Genomic DNA, 22,600 nt, shown 5'->3' on the forward strand with positions numbered 1-22,600 from the left:
TAGACCTCAAAGATTCTTACCATTCTTTCTTAATTCACGAAGATCACAGGATATTCCTTATCTTTAAATGGGAAGAAATATTAGATTTTTTAAATTTTAACGTGCTATGTTTCGGCCCTAATAGTACACCAAGAATTTTTACTAAACTAATGAAAAGTGTTATTCAAAACTTAAGATCAAATTAAAACATATCCTATAAGATTTACCTAGATGACTTTATCATTTAGGGTGCCTCTAGGGAAATAATAGTCCTGAATGTTGTAGTGTCTTGAGACACTACAAAGGTTCTTCTTTCCTTCCATCTTCCCCTCCTCTTAGTCTTATTTAATATGTGTATATGTAAAGTACTGTTCTATCTTAATAGTAAAAATAGCTGTAACTCTCATGTATTTATCAGAGTAGTGTCGAGTAACAAATATGTCTATAATATACTTATTTATATATAACTCCTTATCGTCTCATTCCTCCAGGCATTCTACTTCTTTCTCTCGGTCGTCCTGGATTCCTGATATTGAATAGCTTGTGTCTTTCAACCTCGTCAAGACACAACAAATGTATGTAGGACAATAGTGCTACATACATTTGTTCCCCTTCATTTCTTCTTTTTTTACATTTATAGTATGGTTCGGTATTACGATTACGATATATTCGAATCTATGCTAATAAAAATCACATCATGATATGTAATTTACATTTGTCTACCTCCAAATTATTAACGGCATGTCTTTAATTAAAGCAATATTACCATAAGTCTCTTTCCACCTTCTCCTTGTGCTCTACAAAAGATTCATGAGTAGAGTTTTAAATCATATGATGTTCAACAAGGACTTACAAATATAACTCCTGAGAAACCCTTCATCGTTACTCTCCGTCGTTCAGGAGCACAGTGCGTTGTTACTTTAGAATTAAATGTTCCCTTCTCAACAACTATACAATAATAAAAGCTTCAGAATATAAAAAATCATGTTCCGGTTGTAACTAAAAATATCACTCCCGGTTTCTAAGATATATTTTCACACCTTAATCTTGTGATTGTAATCTCCCTGATTGTGTATTTATTATTATTGTCTAGTGTTGAGACTCAGTCCAGCACCGAATTATATTTTTCGGTTTGGTCTTAATTGATTTTTTCTAGACCGATTGGGACCGATTTTTCGGTCCAGACCGTTGATCGATTTTTTTGGTCTCACTTTGTAGACCGATTATGATTTGGTGTCAATTTATGGACCGATTTTTTCCGGTCTCATATATAATGAGATATCATTTTTTTTTTAAATGAACTGTCATTTATTTTTTTCAAAAAAATCTCAAAAGTACACGATAAGTTGTAGAACAAATACTGTAAACATATAAAAGACGGTGGGATTAAAATTAATCCGAGCTATTATTCTTTAAAGTACGTATAACGTCATTGTACTTGTAAAATATATGACGTCATGTAAAATCGGTCTAGACAGATTTGTTTGGGAAATTTACAGGGGCGTCTGGAGGATTTTTTTAAATTTATTTCCAAAAGTTTCAAATATTGAATTTGTGGAAAAAAGTTTCAAAATTTCACAGCTATTCACAAAAAAAATAAACTTTTTGGAAAAAAATTTCAAATTTTACAATTTTTGGAACTTTTTCCCTAAATCCACCAATGAGCACAAATTTTTTAATATTTTTTTAAAAAATATTTCAGAAATTAAATTTCAAATATTAATTTTTTTGGAGAAAAATTTCAAAAATCCCCGACTGTTTACAAACAATTACATTTTTAGGAGAAAAAAAAGTTCAAAAATCCTTATCTATTTTCAAAAAATTAATTTTTTCCAAAAAAAAATATCAAAAATTAAATTTCAAATATTAAATTATTTCAGAGAAGACTTGAAAAATCCATAGATATTCTCAAAAAATTAAATTTTGTACAAAAATATTAGAAAAATTTCAAAAATCCATGAATATTCTCAGAAAATTAAATTGTTTGGGAAAAATATTAGCGACACTAATTTAAATTTCAAATATTGAATTTTAAAAAAAAAAATAATTTTCTAGTAAAAAGTAAAGATTCCTTAATTTGGGGGTTGCTATAGGCCCCTCCAGCCCACCTGCTGCGGACACCCCTGCTATAATATCGCTCCATTCTTAGGAATACGGCAAGATTATTTTTTATGTTTATGACTTATCAATCTAAGGGACGAGAACTTTACTACTCTTCCTACAAATTAACTCTTGCTTGAATGGCCGGATACTTAATTTTACTATGGTAAGGGCTTTCCTAGGCTACGTTTTATCTTAAGGTCAAACATTTTTTTGGGGGAATAATTGTTATTACACTACACTTTTTTTAACCTTTTATCCTGAGTATTGGTGATGAAATTGTTGAAATGATTAGTGATGAATAATTTAGATAAATTCAATTTATTTATCTCATATAAAATAAAATATACAAAAAAAAAATGATACTAGGAAAACTTCCTTGGGGAAAATTGCCAGTGGGAGATTCCCCTGGAGGAAAATTGCCAGTTAGGAAAATTGCCCGTATTTTGTTCAAACTTGATGATGAATAATAACACATTATAAATTCGCATAATATAAATTATGACAAATGTCAAAACATATTTGTTTATTCCATCCCCCAGGGAGTATCTTCAAGTGTGAGTAATATTATTGCAATACAATTTCCTTGCAATTTTTTAAATTCAAACCCATCTTCTAAGAAATGGATCGAGAGGATTGGTAAGGAAGGGGGTGGGGGTAAATAGCTTAGGGCCTCTTAAAATACGGTTGAATACCCTTCGTCCTTGGATTGGCCCGGAGGTAGTGTGGGATTGCTAAAAACCATCGCCAATTGATCCAAGGAACACCTCTAATATAAACAAATATTTTCAAGCTCTCGTGTTGTACAGGGTACTTGGATCCTTAAAAACCACTGCCAATACATCCTTGGATGAATTGGCGGTGGTTTTTAACAATCCCACACTACCCCTAGGACACCGGCCAATCCGAGGACGGAGAGTATTCAACAGTGTTTTAAGAGGCCTTGAGCTATTTATCGTTCCCCCTCCCCTTCTATGTTTCAATAATATTACTGACACTTGAAGGTACCCCCTTGGGGGATAAACATTTAAAAATAAATAAAAATACATTCAGAACAGACTAATTTATGTAAAACATTGTTTTAGTGTTGATTCACCGCATAATTAATTTACTTCATTTTCATGTAGGAATCAGAGGGTAGAATATTTTTCTACTTTAAATGACAACACTATGCAACCAAATGAAGGTCTTGGAGCGCCCACAGGTTGAACCCCACATTTATTAATATTATTTAAGCCATAGAACACTAAAATGACCATTAAAAAATTTCAGGGGATATCAGTTTGGCCTTTAAAAAATTTTAAAAATGAATTATTCAATACTTTATCTTGATTACAATTAATAAAAAATGTATACAACCACAAAAAAAATCGAGTAAAATGAAGTATCTTACTTCGAAGCTAAAATTTATTTATTTAATATTCCTGCGCTGTATATCCGAAGTAAAGTTATAGAATAGACCTTACATTTAAATTTTAAAAAATTGCCTTTATAAAAGTCGATTTTGATTGATTTTTGGTCAATTTAGTTTTAATATTTATTAAGAAATATTTAAAAATAATAATGTGTTTCGGTTGCGTTAATATAGATTACAATAATATTCCAAAGAAAAAATTGAATTGTTTATAGGGATTTTTACTAAATTAATCAACAATAATTAGGGAATTAGTAAGGGGATTAAAACAAGTTAATTGATGCTTCATATTCAAAATAATGGATTAATTGAACTCATTTTTTTCCTGAGTATTATTGTAACCTATATTCACACAACCTAACAAGCTTATTATATATAAATTTCTAAATAAATTTAAAAACTAATTTGACCACAAAATCTATCAAAATCGACTTTTTTTAAAGGCATTTTTTTTAAATTGAAATATAAGGTATATTCTATAACTGCAACTCGGATATACAGCACAGGAAAAATAAATGAATAAAATATTAGCTTCTAAGTATGGTCCTTCATTTTACTCGATTTCTTGGTGGTTTCATAAATTTTTTTATAATTTTAATCAAGATAAAGTATTCAATAGTTCATTTTTTAAATGCTGAAATGTTTGTATCAATTTATAATTACTTTGATTTTCATCTATATAGTTCTTTCATCTCGAAATATGGCACTTAATCGTAGTTATACCCTAAAAACTTGAACTTTTTTAAAAGGCCAAACCGATATCCATTGAAAGTTTCAGCCTGCGGGCCTAAATACTGTTGCATGTTGTATTTTTTTGTCTCAAACAAATACTACTCTAGTAAGAGTAATGGATTTGATCATAATATCAACGAATAATACTCTAATAACCAACAAAATATGTATTTTTTCTAACCAAATAAATATTATTTAAAAATACTGTCAAAAGACTTTAATATATATAAATATATATGCAAGTGTATTACAGTTGAAAATTATAAATTAGCACGAAATATTCGATACATACAAACTTTGGCGAATCATACATAACTTAATACATATATATATATATAAAAGGGTGGTTGTTAATATAACTGACGTTCATGACAAATTTCTTTGGTCAATTACTATATTTAAAAGTAATTATATCAACTTTCTTTTTGAGATTAGAAAGAGAGTTTCCGAGTTTTTTATTTTTTAGCACAAAGTTGGTTTCTTCTCCTGGCATTCATCTTCTTCTAACTTATCCTCATCCCCTTCCTTACTACTTGATGCTTTTTGTTTATCCAATTCACTATTATTATCTTGAGCTTCCTCCTTGTCGGAGGTTTTGTCTTCCTTCCCTTTCAACTTTTTCTCGCTCATTTGAACAAGAAGTATCAATGTCCGAAAAAGAACACTTAATGCATCAATCAACTTACAATCCGCACTTTTACGAAGTTCTTCAGCAGAGGAAGTGGTGGTCTCAAGTTTCTTAGAAATGTCACTATCGTCTATGTCAGTACTAATAGAACAAGGATGATTATTTTTAGAGGATGTTGAGGGGGCAGATTCTTCCACATTTTCAGAATCCAAGAATGACTTGCCCTCAACAAATACTTCTGATTTATTCAGTTCGCAAATTTCTTCAGAAGAAGGTCTCCCTTTGCCTTCCAGTTTCTTTTCGACACTGGAGCGGAGTATCTTTAGAGCTTGCAATAATTCATCAGAAAGAAAGTTTGACCTTGAAGAGCTGACTAAAAATAGGGCGCGCAAATCACCGTTGAGATGCCTTACTGGTGTGACTCGATCTAAAACAAATGTTCCCGCCATGTCAATAAAATTACTCACCAACTGTGAAATAATACTTTGAACTTGTTCTGTTAAAACTTGATTAGAGACCTACACACAAAAATAATGAAAAAAATAATTTAATTTATTAAGTATTACACTTTTTTTTTTCTTATTGTATTAGAACTAAATATACCTTAGGAAAAAATAGTAATAGGAAGTTAAATATGTGAGGATTGTTTAAAGATGATCTTTCGTCTAAGAGAACTGCGTCAACGTACTCCAAGAAACCATGCGAAGAAATAAGCATCAGAATGAATTTTCGATCAATAAGCTAAAAAATAAATTACGGAGATTAGTGAATATAGCACAAATGAATAATAACGTTTTTACTTGGGTATTGTGAATATCTGTCCATAACTTAGGGAAAAGTTGCATATGAAGAGAAACTCCGTCAAGTCCAACCATGGCAGATAGGTCAACCAACATTTTTGTCAAGTTATTCTCATTGACAGAAACTCGAACCATCAAATCCACAGTGGCGTGATATTGAGCAAAATACTGTTGCAAGGATCTATCATATTCTGGATCTTGGCCATGATGTGCCAATAGTTGGGATGCTGGAACAGCCATTTGAAACATGGGTCTAGGAGGACGAATTGTTTTGAGAGCTGGAATATTAGGAGATCCTTTCCTAGGAAAGTATGGGCCCAGCCCGACAGAGTCCATATCAGAAGAATTTGTGTGAGCTCTGTGTAGCATTGGCACCAATATGTTAAGCATTTCAGTGGGCCACAGAAGGAGCATTTCTTTGATTCCCGATAAACAAACATTTCTTAAGTCTGGAGGGTTAAAAGAATTACAGAGAGTGAGCATGCGTCCCGTCATTTCCGACATGTCTTTCCATCTTGAAAGAATTTGCCGAATTTCACTATTATTTCGCTGACAACGAACAGCTTTGACTAGTTCAAGAAATATTGTCAATAGCTCTATTAATTCCCCAGTGACATGACAAGCTGTTGCTTCATGAAGCATCATATGCAGCATATTGAGGGCATCAAATATGAGAGCCAAACCATTATTATACACTACAAAGATTTTATCTTCATTAGTATCGATTAAAATCTTCAATGCATTAATTAATGTACTCCATGATGAACGCCCATCGAGTATGGATAAATACAACTGAAGAGTTTGATGACGAAAACTCCGAATTTCATCTTCTTCATCGTCATCGTTATGCACTTCATCCGAGGAACGTTCATGCTGCTCTTCTTCTGGAAACTTTTGGACAAAAAGTGCCATAAGTTTAAAGAGTTCATCACAAGCTACGGTGTACTGTGTGGTGTAAGGTGTTATGTTCTTGAAGGCCCAATGTATGTTTTGATGCTGTGCTAATTGCCTTGTAAAACTACGTGATTGAATACAACATAATCTTAAAAGTCCATAGTAGGTTGGTAGCATGATGCGGTTAAAATTAATAACTTCTGTGTCTTCATGATCAGCTAGAATGTAATTGAATGCAATATTTTTTGTCACGTTAGGATTTGATAAAATCATTCTCACATTTTCAGTACAATCCATACATAAATTGTACCAAAAATTAAGAAGTGCTTGCTTATTATGATGAATCGGAATTGACGGCTCTGACAGTTTTGGATGGAAGAGCTGCCAGAGATTAAGAAAATGAGGCTCAAACATCAGTTTTTCAGTTCTACTCAGTAAAAAATGTGACATGGTCTGAAAGTAAGCCACAAGTTTTGCTGATCCATGTTGTTGTAAATCAGCATAGTGTCTACAGTTAAGTAGGAGCCCAAAAAGGAATTCTATCACTTGATGAAGAATATCTCTTTCTTCTGAATCTAGGATAACTGTGCTTGACCTGGCTGTTCGGAATGCTTGACGAAAATGATTTGAAGGTACTAAACTGACAACGAGGAAAGACGCAGAGTTTCTTACTTTTTGATTCGGATGGGCAATAAGATATTGCTCTACCCAATTTTCAAGAGTGGAAACTAGCCACGTCTGAACATAACGGTTTCGTGTCACTTGAATTGAAAGCCAATCTAATGCAGCTTGTGGACACGTTTTGGCGAGTTCCCATACCTTATGCATGACCAAATTTGTAAAACATGGCATACCAGAAGGTCCTCCTGAAAATTCAGTTAGCAATGTCAAAAGTCTGAAAAAATGCATAGAAAAATCCGCCTGTTTAACACCAGCAAAGACCATTCCGGCTACTTGTTCAGCAAGTTCTGGGTTATTGCGAGTGAGAGAGAAGATCAAGTTACAGGTCTGGCATGTATTGATATTGTCCTTTGTTATATTAAAGAGGAATACTAGGGATTTGCCTCCAGTTAAAGCATTAGTATCTGATTCCGATAAATGTATCAAATTATCGTCACCTCTTGATTTTTCAACCAACAAGGCAATGAGACACACCATTTTATCTAAGGAGGCCATTTTGCTTGATTCAGCAATTGGTGTAAGAGCAATAATATCATCATCATCATCCTCGTCATCAGAAATGACATCAATAGTGATCATGTTATCATGGTTCTGTTTAATTGCTTTCAAATAAAAGTCAGCATAAATCGTAATTGTATTCACTGACAAAAGAAAGTTTGTTTCCTCTTCTCCAAGTTTTGAAAAATCATAAAGAAATCGAAATAGTTCAGTTAAGTGCTTCAAATGTGGTCGAGCAGAACCAGACTCTAACAATCGAAGCAACATACGAATAAATCTTGTGATGGGCGAAGATGCACCTATGAGAGATCGAACTTCCTCGGAAGGATAGCGTTCATCAGATTCTTTAGGCAACCAGGGCTGCATGTAGAGTTCTTTTTCCATGGGCCTTCAAAAGAACAAGAATTAGTGATAAATAAATCAGAACATAGACTTATTAAATACCTTAGTTTCTGAATGACATGAATACAGAGACGATGAAACATTTGCCGAATGGTTTGAACCTGGCATTTAAGGAAAATAGTAACCGGCCAGTGATTGTCTCTTGCCATATGGTTGAGAAACCAACTGCAGGCTGCTGTAGAACTATCAAACTAAACAAAATAATTAGTAGAACGTAAACATATTCATTAATTACCATATGATTATACACACCTGTTTGGTCAATAGTTCGACCCATTGAACGATATTTAACTTTTCCTTGGCATGAATAAAGCTTTCAAGGAAAAATGAGGTTGCTAACTTTCCTGAAAGAAGTGTAATATCTTCATTTGCCTTTTGTCCACTGATTGTCGTCGGTATAGAACCAACCATTTGCCACATAAAACTAAAGAAAGAAATGAAGCCATAAGTTAAAAGTTGGTAATGAGTATTTGAAGAAAATAAAGTAAAAAGTTCCTACTTGAAATAAGTATGATCAAAGATATTATTGTCCTGAATGAAATTCATATTGTCTTGCCAGATCCATTCCTCTAAGTTTTGTGAAAGATCAATATTTTTCACGAGAGGTGTTTCATTTGCTTCACTAGCCAACGAAGTAGAGGGACCAGCTTGAGAGGCTGATGAAGACGGCTCAACCCTTTCATAAAACAGCATGTATGCACTATTGGTTTTTTCTATACTTAAATCCATAAATTTATCAGTAACTTGATCGTATGTTCTACTATTCATCTCCCCACCAAAACATTCAGAGGCTATCTGATTCTGGTCGAAAGGTTTCACCTCAGCATCGTTGAAGGAATACCATTTGTCTTTCTGTGAACTTCTAATAAATGCATAGTAATGACCTCCATCCGCTGTTCCAGTGTGTACAGTCACTCCTATGATTTCGTATTCATAACCCTTAGTACTTTCATTATCTTGATCTTCCTTCTCACTTTTTCCCGGAATTAGATTCTTCTCCATGTAAGGTGACATATCCAAGCAAAATGGAAAAGAGAAATGAGTATTAACCTTTTCCTTTAGCATGGTTATCATATTGAAAGTATAACGCATTGTGTTAAATGCTAAAATTTTGGGTAATTTCTTAAAACATGCTCTTTTCTCAGCTCTGACTTTTTTACCACATTGAGAACAGGTATACATGTTATCTCCCTCTAATGTATCTTTAACTGTCACTTCTTCTAGAGATTGATGCAGATTCCTCAGCTCAGAAACTTGGCACCGAACCGTATAGAACTCCTCTATGGTTTTTGAAACATGATTACAATCAAGGGAAACAACGTTATTAGTTAATGTGCCACAAAAGATGTCCTTGATAACATGTTTTATATCAGGTGTCATTTCCTCTATTTTTGAAAGCAGATCGATAAAGAATTCAGCCATGTCTTTTTGCTCTCCCGTATTTAGAGGTTGGTGGTCCATTTGATAAGTTTTACAGAATGAAAGTGGATTATAAGCCTTTCGCTCAGAATCTCGAAGATATGCAAACATTCTTTGAAGTTCATATAAAGTATTGGAATGCTTGCCATTTGAATTTAAATCTGCCTTTAAAATTGCGGATCTTGCCTCTGGAATCATATAAAGTTGTTGTACACACGTAGCCATATAACATGTAGCACCTAAATTGGTTAGTCCTACATAACCACATTCAGCCCTACCATCATCTCTTGGCCAATACTCCCATTGATAGGGTTTATGAGCGTCAGCTTCATGTTGGGTCATCAGCTTTTCATGAATAATCAAATAATTTTGGAGAGATCCTTTACACATTTCAATTAGAAGATCATAGCAGGCGGTTCGAGAAGCGTTGGATTTGCATTTGGGAAGATTTTTTTCTCTGGGGGAAGGTAGGGCAAAGAGACACTCCCAAAGATGAAGAATAAATTCTTGCCCTTCCGAAGAAATTTTAAAGGATGGCTGATGTTTCATAACTGCGCAGAGTAAATTAAGAGTTCCCACAAGAGCGTCATCAGGGCTTGGATCGCCATGTCTTTTCTCATAAAATTTTCTGGACACAAGACCACAGGCTAATTGTCTGGAAAGTTGGTCTAAATCAACAAGACCAGAAGTATCATTGTCATTTCGTATAATATCTGTTAAACGACACAATATCCAGAAATAGTCACGGCATGCAGGACCATATGGCTCTTTACCTTCTTCAACAACATGGTTTTCTCGTTTGACAGGTTTCATGAGCAAGGCATCATCTAAAAACTCCAATAGAATACTAAGCATTGGACCTGTGACAGACACTCCAGTTTTTCCAGACGTCGTAGATCCCATACACAGTTTATAGAGACCCGTGCACATTTCTCTACGTACAGCTGGGTCATAATCTTCTAAAACAAGATGCCTCAGCCAAGCAGGTAGTCCATTAGAGGAGAGGAGGGCATCCTCAATATCATTCATAGAGTAAATCCAAGCCACGAGTAAGCTTAAACAAAAATGAACGACTTGTGCACGGCCAAACACACCAGTTCGATACTGATTTGGATCCTTCACTCGTGAAACTTCTAAAAGAACTGAAGTAATTTGAGGCATTACCACATCAACATTCATGAGATCTAACATCGTTTGAGATAGTCTTGGTACAAGAAGACGATCAGGACCACTAAATTTCCTTTTCCCTCTTAATTTTTTCTTTGGCGGGGAATCTTCAATGATTTGATCAGCTAGAGCATCATAATCTTCAGAATCAACACCAAATTGAACTAATAGTTTAATAAGAGCGCTTAAACAATCTTGCTTCCATTCACACCACATTCTTGTTTCTTCATTGTACTGCAATACTCCAGAAGTAAATATATCAAATAAATGTCTTAAACCTCCCGATAGGATGAATTTATTAATCCAAATATTTCCTGTAGTTGGACTGAACTCTTCAACTGTCATATTTTCCATAACACCAGACTGCCTTCGAAGTCGAGCAGGCCTGCCTAACCAATCTACTATATAAAATGTATACATCAACTTTTGAGGTGATGAAGGGCTCAATAGGTCCTTTATCTCCTCTTCAGCTCTGTCTTCAATGGTTAACAGTTTTTCTTTGATTTCAGGATTAGTAGGTAGGAGCATTAAAATATCCCAAACACGGCGTGATAATATTTGAGCTTTCGTGTGTGGAATTGCTTCACTCTTTTCATTTTTCAGACGAAGAGTACTCAAATTATTCATAAGCGAAAAAAGCTGTTCAAAATGCTCTGGATTAAGTAACAAATTCATGGGCATTTTATCTTTCCCAGGAAAAGGAGGCAAATCAATGTTACCACTTCTATTTCCCATCGTAGGGGTCCTACTAGAACCATTTGCACCCTGAGACACAAATACCATTTGCAAATCTTTGAAGCCCATTTCTACTAAAGATTTCTCATCCGTATCCGAGGTAATTTCTTGTCCTTGGGTGATAATTCTTAGTGGTCCTTCATTCAGCATAGATCCTAATAGAGGACTTGATGTTTTCTTTTCTCTCGATGTTTTACCCTCCCACCATGCAGAAATTTCAGCTCTCAGATCAGCTACAAGATCCATAGGTTGCATTTCAAAAGTAACTTTATCTTGAAATCCGGCTGCTTGGACTACAACTCGAATAGATCCAATGGAACGCAGTTCCACTAATTCAGCATGAGTTGAAACACCAAGGCCATCGATGGATAATCGTCGAAAGTTATAGGCATACTTTCTTCGAAAAGTTTCCAAGTATGTTTTTAATAATAGTAATGCTCTTTGAATACGAATTAATGTTTCATCTTTTCCGTTCTCAAGATCATTTGACGCATTTTTTAGACTTTTCATACATGTAATTAGAAACTCTTCTCCTTGGCCGAAATAAGCTGTATTTAAAATTTGTATGGCTTTCATAGATACATCCGTGTTTTGAGCACATAATGCAATCTTCCATAGCTGATCCATTTTAACACTATCATCATCTAAACTATTCTGCTTTGTAATACGTGAAAGCTGGCAAAGTTGAGAAAATAAATTTAAGCCTAACATGGAAATAGTTTCTGGCTTAACAAGAGGTATTTTTTCGTTATATATCAACTTAAATCCATCTAAGCCTATTGCATGTTGTTCTTTTGAATGCGCTTGGATGAGAAGCCATTGGAAAAGATCATCCGATGTGATTGGATCAGATGCTAAACATTCCCAGAGAATATGAATCTGATCATTTGAAAGCCTAAAATCAATGGGTGAAACTTGAATAGAAAACAAAACACCAAGAAACTGAAGGCGAACTTGAACTTGAGCTAAATGATTGAAAAATGGTTCTTCAACTTCATTACTCTTTCTAGACTTAAAGTAGTCATGAAGGTTATTGAAGAACAAATTAGTCATACCGAATTTCCTTTCAGCATACATTGAAACCTCGTGGGTATCCATACCACGGAAATGTTGAAACGACTGGAATAATTTTGGTAATAAGCGTAAAGATATGACAACAGATTTATTTTTAGCCACGTTGTTGAGGCACCCTTCCACGAACTTCATGCGAATAAACCGTTCCATATTAAAACACAAAAGGCTTGTCAATGCTTTCTCCGCCTCAGTTGCAAGTCCTTCCGCTAAGTTTTCAATATTGCCATCCTGTAATAGATCCCAAAGGAGTGTATTACCAGGCTCACATGCTGATTCAAGTTTGTAATGAGAAGTAACCCTTTCTGTTTCTTCTTTTTGCCGCCTTGCACTGGAGGATGTAGCGACTGCAGCAGATGCTAGTCTATGATGCTGATGATATAAAGACGCAAGTTGTTGCTGTTGGTGGTGATGAAGAACTGCATTTATATCCTGAGGCTGAGCAACTTGTAACATTTCCTCCTCAACTGAGGTTTCATCTTCAAAATCAGCAAGATTTTTGTCAGACTTGTTAGAGAGACGAGAAGAAACAGAATCATTATCCCCTGAAAATCCTTCCTCCAGAGTAAATACCTCACGCTGATTGGCCCCCATATTTCTTAAAAACGGTCTCATTTCATGCATTTCTGGAGAACGAATGCCAAAAGCGGGGGGACCGGCAGGGTGAGCATTCACGAGATTCGCTAATTCCGTCATTGCTGAGCCAGTAGGCCACCTAATTGGATTATTTGCAGATGCATTATGCCACCAAGGAGCTATTCCTGATTTGACTAAACTAAGAGAAGATTTTTGTTCATCTGACATGCGAAGCTTTTTCTTCACGTCTAATTGTGGAGATTCGCTTTTAGAGTCTTCTCCAACCTCTGAATCACTGGACGAGTGTTCATGCAATGCTCTTTTCACTCCCTTTGATATTGAAAGTACATCTTTGATAATTGGTCTAAGGAAGAAAAAAATAATAATAATATTAAAATGTAATAATAGCCTTTTTAGAGATGAATAATAAAACGATTTTAAAGCGTAAGTCAAAAAATAATATCTAAGTAAATTGCAACAAGTATGGTTCGGTATACCATTAATACAGTGGTACTAACGCACTTAAAGTGGTACTAATATTGAAACTAGTACTTGCAGTGCTATTACCTCATAAAAAATTGTCCCGCTGACAACCTAACCCCCAAATTTATAAGCTATAAATAATAGACATTAACTAAGTCTATTGTATTAATGTCATATTTTATCAAAAGCGTAGGTATACATTTGTAATTGATAAGACAAAGCAAGAATGAAAAATATATTTTATAACGTCATCAAATTTCTGAGCTAACTCCCTCCCCCCATCCCAAACCAGAATCCTGCGATCGTCCTTGCAAGTACAAGCGAGTTGCCCTGAGTAACATTTTTTAACTAAACTATGTTTTTTTTTTACTGGAGAGCATCAAGAAAACACTTTCTGCAAAATTTCAGATCCCGAATGCACATTTATGTTATTGTAATTGGCCACTTTTATATTTTATTCTCAATTCTATAGCTATTTGATAAAAATTGTTTTATAGGTCTTCAAACCATCAAAAAAATAATATATATATAGTGCATAATTAATTAGATATAAAATTTGTTTCCTTACTTTTCTGTTTCTATAAATGACGATGATACATTATTTGGATCTTCTTCTTCCTTCATCGGTACAAGCTTAGGAATATCTTTTACATCTTCTGGAGCAGGAGTACCAGCATTCTCTTCAAGTTTCCTATCAGTTTCCTCATTGGATTGATCGTTCGAATTTTTCTTTTTTGCTTCAATTTCGTCATCCTTGTCAGAAGTTAGTGTAGAAGGAGCTAGAGGCTTTTTCTTTGACACTTTTTGCTTCTTTTGAAAATCCTCATTTTCAGTATCGTCCTCTTCGTCTTCTTCCTCCTCTTCTTCTTCCTCCTCCTCTTCATCATCTTCTTCGTCAGAATACTCATTCAGATCATCCTCGTCAAGATCATCAATTCCAAAATCACACTCAGAACTATTTATGGACTTTTTATCAACGGATTCGGAAGAAATAACGGGTTTCACAACTACTTCCACCATGATAGGCTCGACTTCCTTTTCAATATTCTTACTTTTATCCGATTCATCTTCATCAGAGGAAGAAGAAACTCGAATATCCCTTTTTTGCGGCGTCAGGGGAGTTTTTTTCCCAATGGAAGTAGAGGCTGCCTCTTGAATCAAATGGTTAAAAGTTCCTCCTGAAGTCCAAATGAACTTTTGTAAAACCTGAGCCAAGTGAATGGTTTGTTCTGTATGATCCTTAATGGGCAAATTTTTCAAGAGTTCATATAAATGCAAAACGGGCCCAGCTTCTAAATTCTTAATTAAAGGTAGTAGGAGATCGTGAACTTGTTTAGAGCAGTGCTTTAATTGAGCAGCTTGCCAGACAACTCCAATATGTTGATTGGTTATTTTCCCTTCCACAGCCAGAAAATTTAACAATATATGAGACTGTTTTATAATTTCTACGTGAAGATTAGGACCAAAAATATGTTCAACTATGCCGTTTTGAAGTACCCAAGCCGCTAATTGTAGTCCCACATTTTCTACTTCAACCACACTTTCCGTATTACACATTTCGTTGAATAAATTGACGTGTGAATTAATTTGTGCAATACCAGCGAGGCGCATGGTTAATGTTGATGAAGTAAAATACTTTAAGGCTAGCTCTAACCCATCTTTATCGAAAGAAATGGGAGAGTCTAAATTTTCTTTAACACAGGACCATAGAAAGTCTGACATATGCCTAGCTGAGTTCTGTCTAAGATCAGAATCCTCAAGTTGACACATATAATGGAGTGCATTCGTTCTGACAGGAGTGAAAAGTTGAAGTAAGGCTCTGTAATTGAGCCAAAGTTTGACATTGCAAAGAATAGAGATGAGTGCATGCGCCAGAGGAAGTGTCAAGACTGACGGGGAAAGTTTAAAAGCGTTGGCCATACCTTGAAGACCCCCACTTTTGCAGAAGAGGGACACATTCCGCAATAAACTGAGAGGAAAATCCGAGGAAGCATCATGGTGATCACAGTAGACTGCTAATTGAGTTGCTTCAACTATATAAATAAGAAAGAGGCAATTTAATAAAATGAGAAAATTTTCAATATATATCCTCATTGTCATGACAAACGTGTTACAAAAGTAACAGAGATGAATATGACAAATAAACAAGGAGGAGGGAGGGAGGGGAGCAATACCCGGATTAGCCTGTCATTACTACGAATAAACACTTCATTATTTTCGGGTGTATTTAAATGCTGAAACCCCGTACTACATATAAAGAAATCCGGACTAAACAGAGTATTGCTGTCCCCTTAAAAAGGGGAAAAATTCTCTCATTTGATTAAATCTGTGATCTTTTCCTTGAGACACATCCGGAGGACGTAGACCGGAATGTTTAAACCCGGAATAGAGTGGAAATTGAAGCATAAAGACTTTGGAGAGAAACTGAAGGAGTCTTTCAATCTCTTGCGTGGCCCATGACAGAGATGAGGGAGGAGCTCCAAGATTCTTAATGAGATAGAGTGCAACTCCAATCAAGGACTCCAGAGAAGAAGCAAACTTGTGTGTTAATCCTCCCTCCTTGAAAAGGCAATGACATTGACGATTCGAGACCCAAGCATTCAAATAACGATACAGAGCACCGATTTCCGCTTTGGAAATGAGATCCGGCCCTTCTTTAAGCACAAATTGGACGGCATCCTCATCCTGAGATTCTTCCTCTTGGTTTCGCAGCAAGTGACGCAATTCTCCACAGACTTCACACCAGGAGTCGCCTCCTTCTTCCGCCGTCCCTTCTTCATCGCCTCCCACACCTCCCAACATCACGGAATTATACCAAAGAGAGTGTCCCAATCCACCAAAGATCTCTCCACACTACTCCCGATTACTTCCTTCCTCCCTGCTCTTGTGTATCCTCTCCCTTTAATTAAATCAATATCAGAAATACAGGGCATCCATCCATTCCATCGAGACATCAAATGAGATTCAGATTGGATTTTTTTTGTTTAAACTCTTTCTTTCTTTCTTTCTTTTCTTTCTTTCCTTCTCTCTCTCTCTCCCTCTCTTTCTGTCTTCTCTCTCTCTCTCCCTCTCTCCCCCCTGAGCCAGGGAACACTCAGTGAGTGATGAAATGTATGTAGAAGCCTTCTTTTTTGTGCTTGACGGGAGTGCAAAATAATTGTCTCATATTAACAGAGTAAATGCAGTCAATTGACACTTTAACATCTCATAACTTACGCAATTTGTATTATAATTATTTTTTTAATTAAATTTCAACCATTAAACAATCATCATTTCCATGATGTAGAATATGTATTATATATCTTTAATTTAACACAAGTGAAGCACATATATTATTTGCAATATACGCTATGTCATTACACAATATCTATTCCAGTGAATTTCTCCAAAGGAGTGAGAGCAAATTAATTTCTTATTCAATTAACATGCTTGCTGAAATCGTCAATTAGTAATTATTACCTAGTCATCACTTGTTTTCTTCAATGTCTAAGCTGATTTTTTTGTTTCTGAAGTGAACAACCAACTTCATGCAAATAAAAACAGGAAAAGTGCTTCAAAAATTTATTGAACTGCCATTTTTTTTTACAAAAGTTTGATTAGTTGTTAATTATTTATTATAATTTTTATCTGCAGTGTTAAAAATGCATAGTAATACATGTATTTCATTATGAAATTGGGTTGAATAACAAATTGAATTTATGCCATTGAAATGATAATTCTTTCATCCCTAAACTTTTTAAATAAAAAATAAAAAATTATAGTTAAAATAGTGAAGATATGAGGTTTTAATGCTTTAGTTTAAAGTATTTACTTTATTAATATGAGAAAAATATTTTGTACTTGAGTCAAAATAAGCGCACGCCAAAAGAAGCTCCATATTCATTTCATTTCACTGTTCCCTACTTGAGCACTCTCTCTCTCCCTTTTTCCTTCCTTCTTTCGTTCTCTGTCAAGTCATATACCGTAGTCTGTGTATGTATTTATTATTATTATTACTTACATAAAATATATTATATTAATGTATATATATATATACTGCATTTAAAATACATTATATATAATATTATATACCTACATTTTGTACTCTTTTCTTTCCCTTTCTCCGTTTTATTGTTCAGCTTACGCGATCAAGCAGCTCAACTAACTTGATATCGTTTTCGCTTGCATACACGACCCCTAGCCACAGTTTATTTACAATCTCGCTTAATAAATAATTTATTTTGACACTTGGGTTCGTACGAGCGCTCTCGTACTCCTTACTAACCATTATTTTGAGTGGAAATATTGTAAAAATGATATTAAATCAACGATTTATCATTACTCCACTATGACTACTGATTTGATCCTTTACGTAATGCTTGACATATTTAAATACATAATTTCATATAATCATATCAATTTGAATAAAACAGGGAACAGAAAAATATAGAAGAGACTGATCCATTCTGCATTCACTTCACCAGACTGAAGACCCAATGATGAAAATCCAGTGTAGAATGGGCATGTTAAATAAGAAGAACCCGAAAATCAACATGGTAACCCTGACAATTTGAAGAATATTTTGGAGGAGAGAAAGAATAATGCGGATGACGTTTCATTAGATCAGCTGTGACCAGAGAGGAAGGAGAAAAGGATATAAACAAGGGTATTTAATATAATTACTCCGATGGTCATCCCCAATTCTACTCTGTCTTACAATTATAACTTTAATACTTTTTATAACTTTTAGACATATGTACACATTCCACGTCGGGCAAACGAATTATTAATCATATTTTGACAAAATGTACGATAGGAACAGTGAGATGCTGTTAATTCCATGGACTCCTCCAATGTCTGATTAACGATTATTCCCTCTTTCCCGCATTATAACATCAGCAGAGGATCCCATGGAGTGTCTCCTAGTCCGACATACATGTAAATCCGGTGTGTTTTTTACCTGGCCCGTTAATTTGTAATTGGTAGTATAAAGAACGAATTTAATTTTTCTTAACAGCTATCATTATTATTTAATTCCTGAGTGGTGAACATCTTTTTCTAAATATATTAAAAGCCTGATTGAACGTTCGAGTGTGCTCATAAAAGACGGAGTGTAACGCTAAGGATTTGTTACGAAATTATTATTGTGTGTCTTTGTTGGACTTAGAGTAGAATTGGAGATTAAAATCGGAGTAATTCTAGCAAATGTCCTATTTTATATTCTTTTTTCCTTCCTCTCTCGTCACAGCTGATCTAATGCAACGTCATGAATATGATTCATACTCTCCTCCAAAACATTATTCAAATTGTTAGGATTACCATGTTGATTTTCGATTTCTTTTTTTTTTAACATGTCCATTCCACACCGGATTAACACCTTTGTCAATACATAATCCTAGGACGGATCGTCTGATCAATCTTTTTTCCACGTTACTTTCAGTGGTTTTGTTTTTTATAAGTCATATCTTTTTAACCATTCAGCGGCCCTAAAGACTGATGCATTAATCCTTCAGTTCTAGCTATATTTTTATTTTCGTAACCCATAGCTACGATTAAAGAATATAAGAACTAGGTAAATAATAAATGATAGCTAGAACGTATAATTTCACGTTCTAGTAACACATCTCCTACAGGTATATTGTCTCTTTAAAAGAGGTAATTAACTATTATCTAACTTCAGCGACTCAATTGACGTAGTAACTATAAAATTTTGGATTTTCCACAGAAGATCGATTCGGACTGCAGTCTTTTAAGTCTGACCTACGACTTATCTGCAATTGAAAAAAAAAAATGTAATAATAAGAGAAAGTACTTTCATACTAAGATTGAAGGTGCTAATGTCAGTTTAAAATTTGTATACTTCGCATCGACAAATTGGTTGGATACTATACATACACTAGATCAATAATGTTTTAAAATCCCTTATAACTTTTATTCGATCCATTGCACCAAATCTGTGATTATGAAGGCTATCTTTTTTTTCCGGCGAATGGTGCGAATTAACGAAGAAACTTATTGAAGAAAAAAATTAAAGTTGGTGAAAGATTAAAAATTTATCTACATTATATATAATAACATCAAATTGATTTTCGCCATTCAAACGATCAAAATCCAGCATTTTTATGGGGATCCCTAAACACTTCCGCAAGTTTTTACGTACCGTATATCGGCATTTTGTAACATACCTACAGTTTTCGTCTATCTTAACCTAAGGATAGAAAATATATATGTGGAAAAAAAATAATTTCAATTATTTTTTACCTGGGAAATTTTTAACATAAAAAGTCCCATATTATAAAGAAAAAACCCATCTTCCATCTCGCAAGATTTTTCATATTTGTTTTTCTTCAAAATGTTGCCAAATTCCTCCCCAACGTATTTCTATTTAAATTATCTACTGTACTATCTAGTATTTAAGACAATAAGTTAATGATAGCTGATCTTACAGCTAATAATATATTCTAGAGCTGGTTGTAAGTTCAACCAAGCTGACGTATGTTAACCAGTTACTCATCGAAAAAGTTTAATTTTATTATGTTAACTATATGTTTTAAATTCTCAAATTAATAATAACATTATAAAAAGTACAGAGATTTAGTGTTCAGATTTAAAAAGTTCTAATCTCATATTATCACGTAAGTACACAGTCATAATTAGATACCTGCAGGGTGGTTGTATTCCACTATGGTACTGACGCTTCAAAACGCTTTTTAAATAATTATCCCACCCACATATATGCAAATAAAGTTTGTTCCATAATTTTAATAGCTAAATATACATTTTCATACATCTACAAATAAGATACTTAAAAATAGTATGTCTGCAGTTTGAACCGCAAAAATGACCATATTAATATCCAATTTTGAAAGAGCATTGTGAGCTACGATACGACCCTGATGTGGCTGGGCGACATCAGCAAAAATCGTATCAACCATGAGTACCAACATAAGGTATTTGTGACGATACCTAGCATCTTCGATAAAGGGAACCACGTTTTTCTTTTTTTAGTCATATTTATGACCGATGAGAAAATTGCATTGCATAGACCATAGCTTCCTATCATGATAAATAATAACCAGAATTAGTTAATGTACGTTGTACTCAAGTGATAGCTAAATAAAATTCAAATTAAATTTGTAGGTTGCTATCAAGACCAATGATCATACACATGAAAACTGAGCTGGTTAGCATCCCTTTTAATCTAGCACCGCTGCAAAGCCGGGTAGGAATGAAGTCCGCCCGTCGATTAAACGCTGCACTTAGAATAAGAGACAGGGTTCATCATATATACTTACAAGTCCAACAACATCTGATACGTGAGAAATATATGTTTCAGATGCAGCTCCAAGATATAATACAGATCCAGGAGTTATGTCAATTTTGTCGACAACTCGATCTTTCCTGCATCACCTCTTAGATCTAAATACGATACATTTCGCCATAGACGGCTTCTCTAGGTACTAAATTGTGAGTACCAGTGCATCTTCCTACCCACGTGCAATGAAGACTCCTTCATGCTGATGGGCTTCAACCACTACGTGTTTTTACACCACAAGCATCTCCTCGGCCGCCAACTCCACGAGGAGCACCACGGCCTCTAGGTGAAAAACCTATAGAAATACAATTGGTTAGTGAACGAACGGAATCAGTCTAAATCCATGTCATCTCTCCACATATCCAATGACAACCGAGGGAGAACTATTGGTAAATGGTTCCAATAGTTTGTTTAGTTATTCAATATTACCTGCGACTCCTATCTTTCGATATACCATATGAAATGTACGACCCCTTTTCGGACAGAGGAGAAATATGGACTACTTCAGTTCTTGAACAAATTGTTTATATATCTCTTACCAAAAAACGTGTTTAGAAACAAGAAACCCACGCGCACGCTTATCACCTAGTTAAGCAGCTACAATTATCCTTTTAGCCATTTTTCTGGCTAGTAAGTAACTAGTTAGGCAGCTAGCTAGTAAAGAACATGGAAATTTTCTTGGAACGATATCTTTATTTGGCATACGCTTATATTGACTGAAGTGTAAAAGAATTTTCTCAAAGTTATTACGAAATTGTAACAGGTCATGCATAACTCATTTCAAAATTTTATTTAATTTATTATTTGGGGAAGTTTAACAAATCAACAGTTACCATTTCTAACACGTAGACATGAACTGAGTTTACTGTATCAATGTCATATTTTATTAAAAACGTAGTGATACATTTGTAATTCTGTCATATATATTTCAATTTAACCCAATTTTTATAATAAAACTCATATAGTATGTACAATATACACTTTTTGAATCCATATTGAACCCAAATCTTGTAAAATTAATGGAACTTTATACTGTTTGGGCTCCAATTACTGTAGTGAGAGACTAAATGTTTTCATTATCGATGGTGCAGCTTATTGTATAAAAGCAGTCAAAAATCTTAAGCAGCATTTTTTAATTATGATCTATGTCTCACACATGGTCTGAACAGAATAGCAAAGCTCTATCCTAATTTCTTTGAAAATACCAAGACTCATAACTCTGGTGTAAAATTTTTGTTTCTTAATTCTGATGATCGAAAACGATTGATTACTACGCAGAGCACTTCAATTTAGTCTCAATTGTATGGATGAAAACAGTAATGCAATCAATAAATCAGCAACGATAACGTTACCCATTCATAGCAAATAAAAACTCTGTTATAGGGAAATTTGTACGCTCAACTTAAATGAATGAGGTCGCTACAAATTTTCGTCCATAAATCATCAATAAAATCTACATAATAGAACCAATATAAGAAACAAATATTAAGATATAATATAGCATATACCAAGGTTGTGCTTTTATCGGTCTATTGGTTCTGGTTCTTGAACTGCAACCAAAAAAGTCGGTTCTTGTGCTTTTGTTCCTATATAGAATATATAAATAAATTAGCTTAAATCAATTAGTATTTAATCTGAGGGTTTTTTTTTGTGAAATTGCAGCGTTTTCGAAAAGCTAAGGGTTTCTTATGGCTCTGTAAAAGTGGTTTTAGGCAATAGACAGTGTA

The 22,600-nt window shown here is 34.3% G+C and overlaps 1 protein-coding gene and 3 long non-coding RNA genes across 4 annotated transcripts; 1 reads left to right on the plus strand and 3 right to left on the minus strand.

The window, feature by feature from the left end:
• Window positions 1–4,427: 4,427 nt before the first annotated feature.
• On the minus strand, window positions 4,428–15,702 carry puf (ubiquitinyl hydrolase 1 puf). The gene is made up of 7 exons (XM_040712804.2): window positions 14,148–15,702; window positions 8,628–13,460; window positions 8,381–8,552; window positions 8,171–8,319; window positions 5,654–8,114; window positions 5,457–5,594; window positions 4,428–5,371 (listed from the first exon to the last, which is right to left on the minus strand). The coding sequence occupies exons 1-7, from the start codon at window positions 15,677–15,679 to the stop codon at window positions 4,688–4,690; spliced, it is 9,969 nt and encodes a 3,322-aa protein (XP_040568738.2). The 5' UTR covers window positions 15,680–15,702; the 3' UTR covers window positions 4,428–4,687.
• Window positions 15,703–17,176: 1,474 nt separating this feature from the next.
• Window positions 17,177–17,758, minus strand: LOC139905532 (uncharacterized). Its single transcript, XR_011780390.1, has 3 exons — window positions 17,655–17,758; window positions 17,391–17,547; window positions 17,177–17,311 (listed from the first exon to the last, which is right to left on the minus strand). It is a non-coding gene; the product is annotated as an uncharacterized lncRNA (long non-coding RNA).
• A 24-nt stretch (window positions 17,759–17,782) lies between these two features.
• On the plus strand, window positions 17,783–21,879 carry LOC139905531 (uncharacterized). The gene is made up of 3 exons (XR_011780389.1): window positions 17,783–17,930; window positions 17,992–19,591; window positions 20,699–21,879. It is a non-coding gene; the product is annotated as an uncharacterized lncRNA (long non-coding RNA).
• Window positions 20,306–21,439, minus strand: LOC121118453 (uncharacterized). Its single transcript, XR_011780388.1, has 3 exons — window positions 21,303–21,439; window positions 20,854–21,168; window positions 20,306–20,614 (listed from the first exon to the last, which is right to left on the minus strand). It is a non-coding gene; the product is annotated as an uncharacterized lncRNA (long non-coding RNA).
• Window positions 21,880–22,600: the final 721 nt, after the last annotated feature.

This window comes from Lepeophtheirus salmonis, chromosome 5, assembly GCF_016086655.4.
Source record: "Lepeophtheirus salmonis chromosome 5, UVic_Lsal_1.4, whole genome shotgun sequence".
NCBI lineage: Eukaryota > Metazoa > Arthropoda > Copepoda > Siphonostomatoida > Caligidae > Lepeophtheirus > Lepeophtheirus salmonis.

What these genes read in the sequence shown, in the direction of transcription:
- puf (XM_040712804.2), bottom strand. Translation starts at nt 15,679, where the DNA reads ATGACAATGAGGATATATATTGAAAATTTTCTCATTTTATTAAATTGC. An exon ending in TCATTTATAGAAACAGAAAA is followed by an intron (nt 13,461 to 14,147) that starts GTAAGGAAACAA and finishes TTTCTTCCTTAG; the next exon opens with ACCAATTATCAAAGATGTAC. An exon ending in TCGAACTATTGACCAAACAG is followed by an intron (nt 8,320 to 8,380) that starts GTGTGTATAATC and finishes TATTTTGTTTAG; the next exon opens with TTTGATAGTTCTACAGCAGC.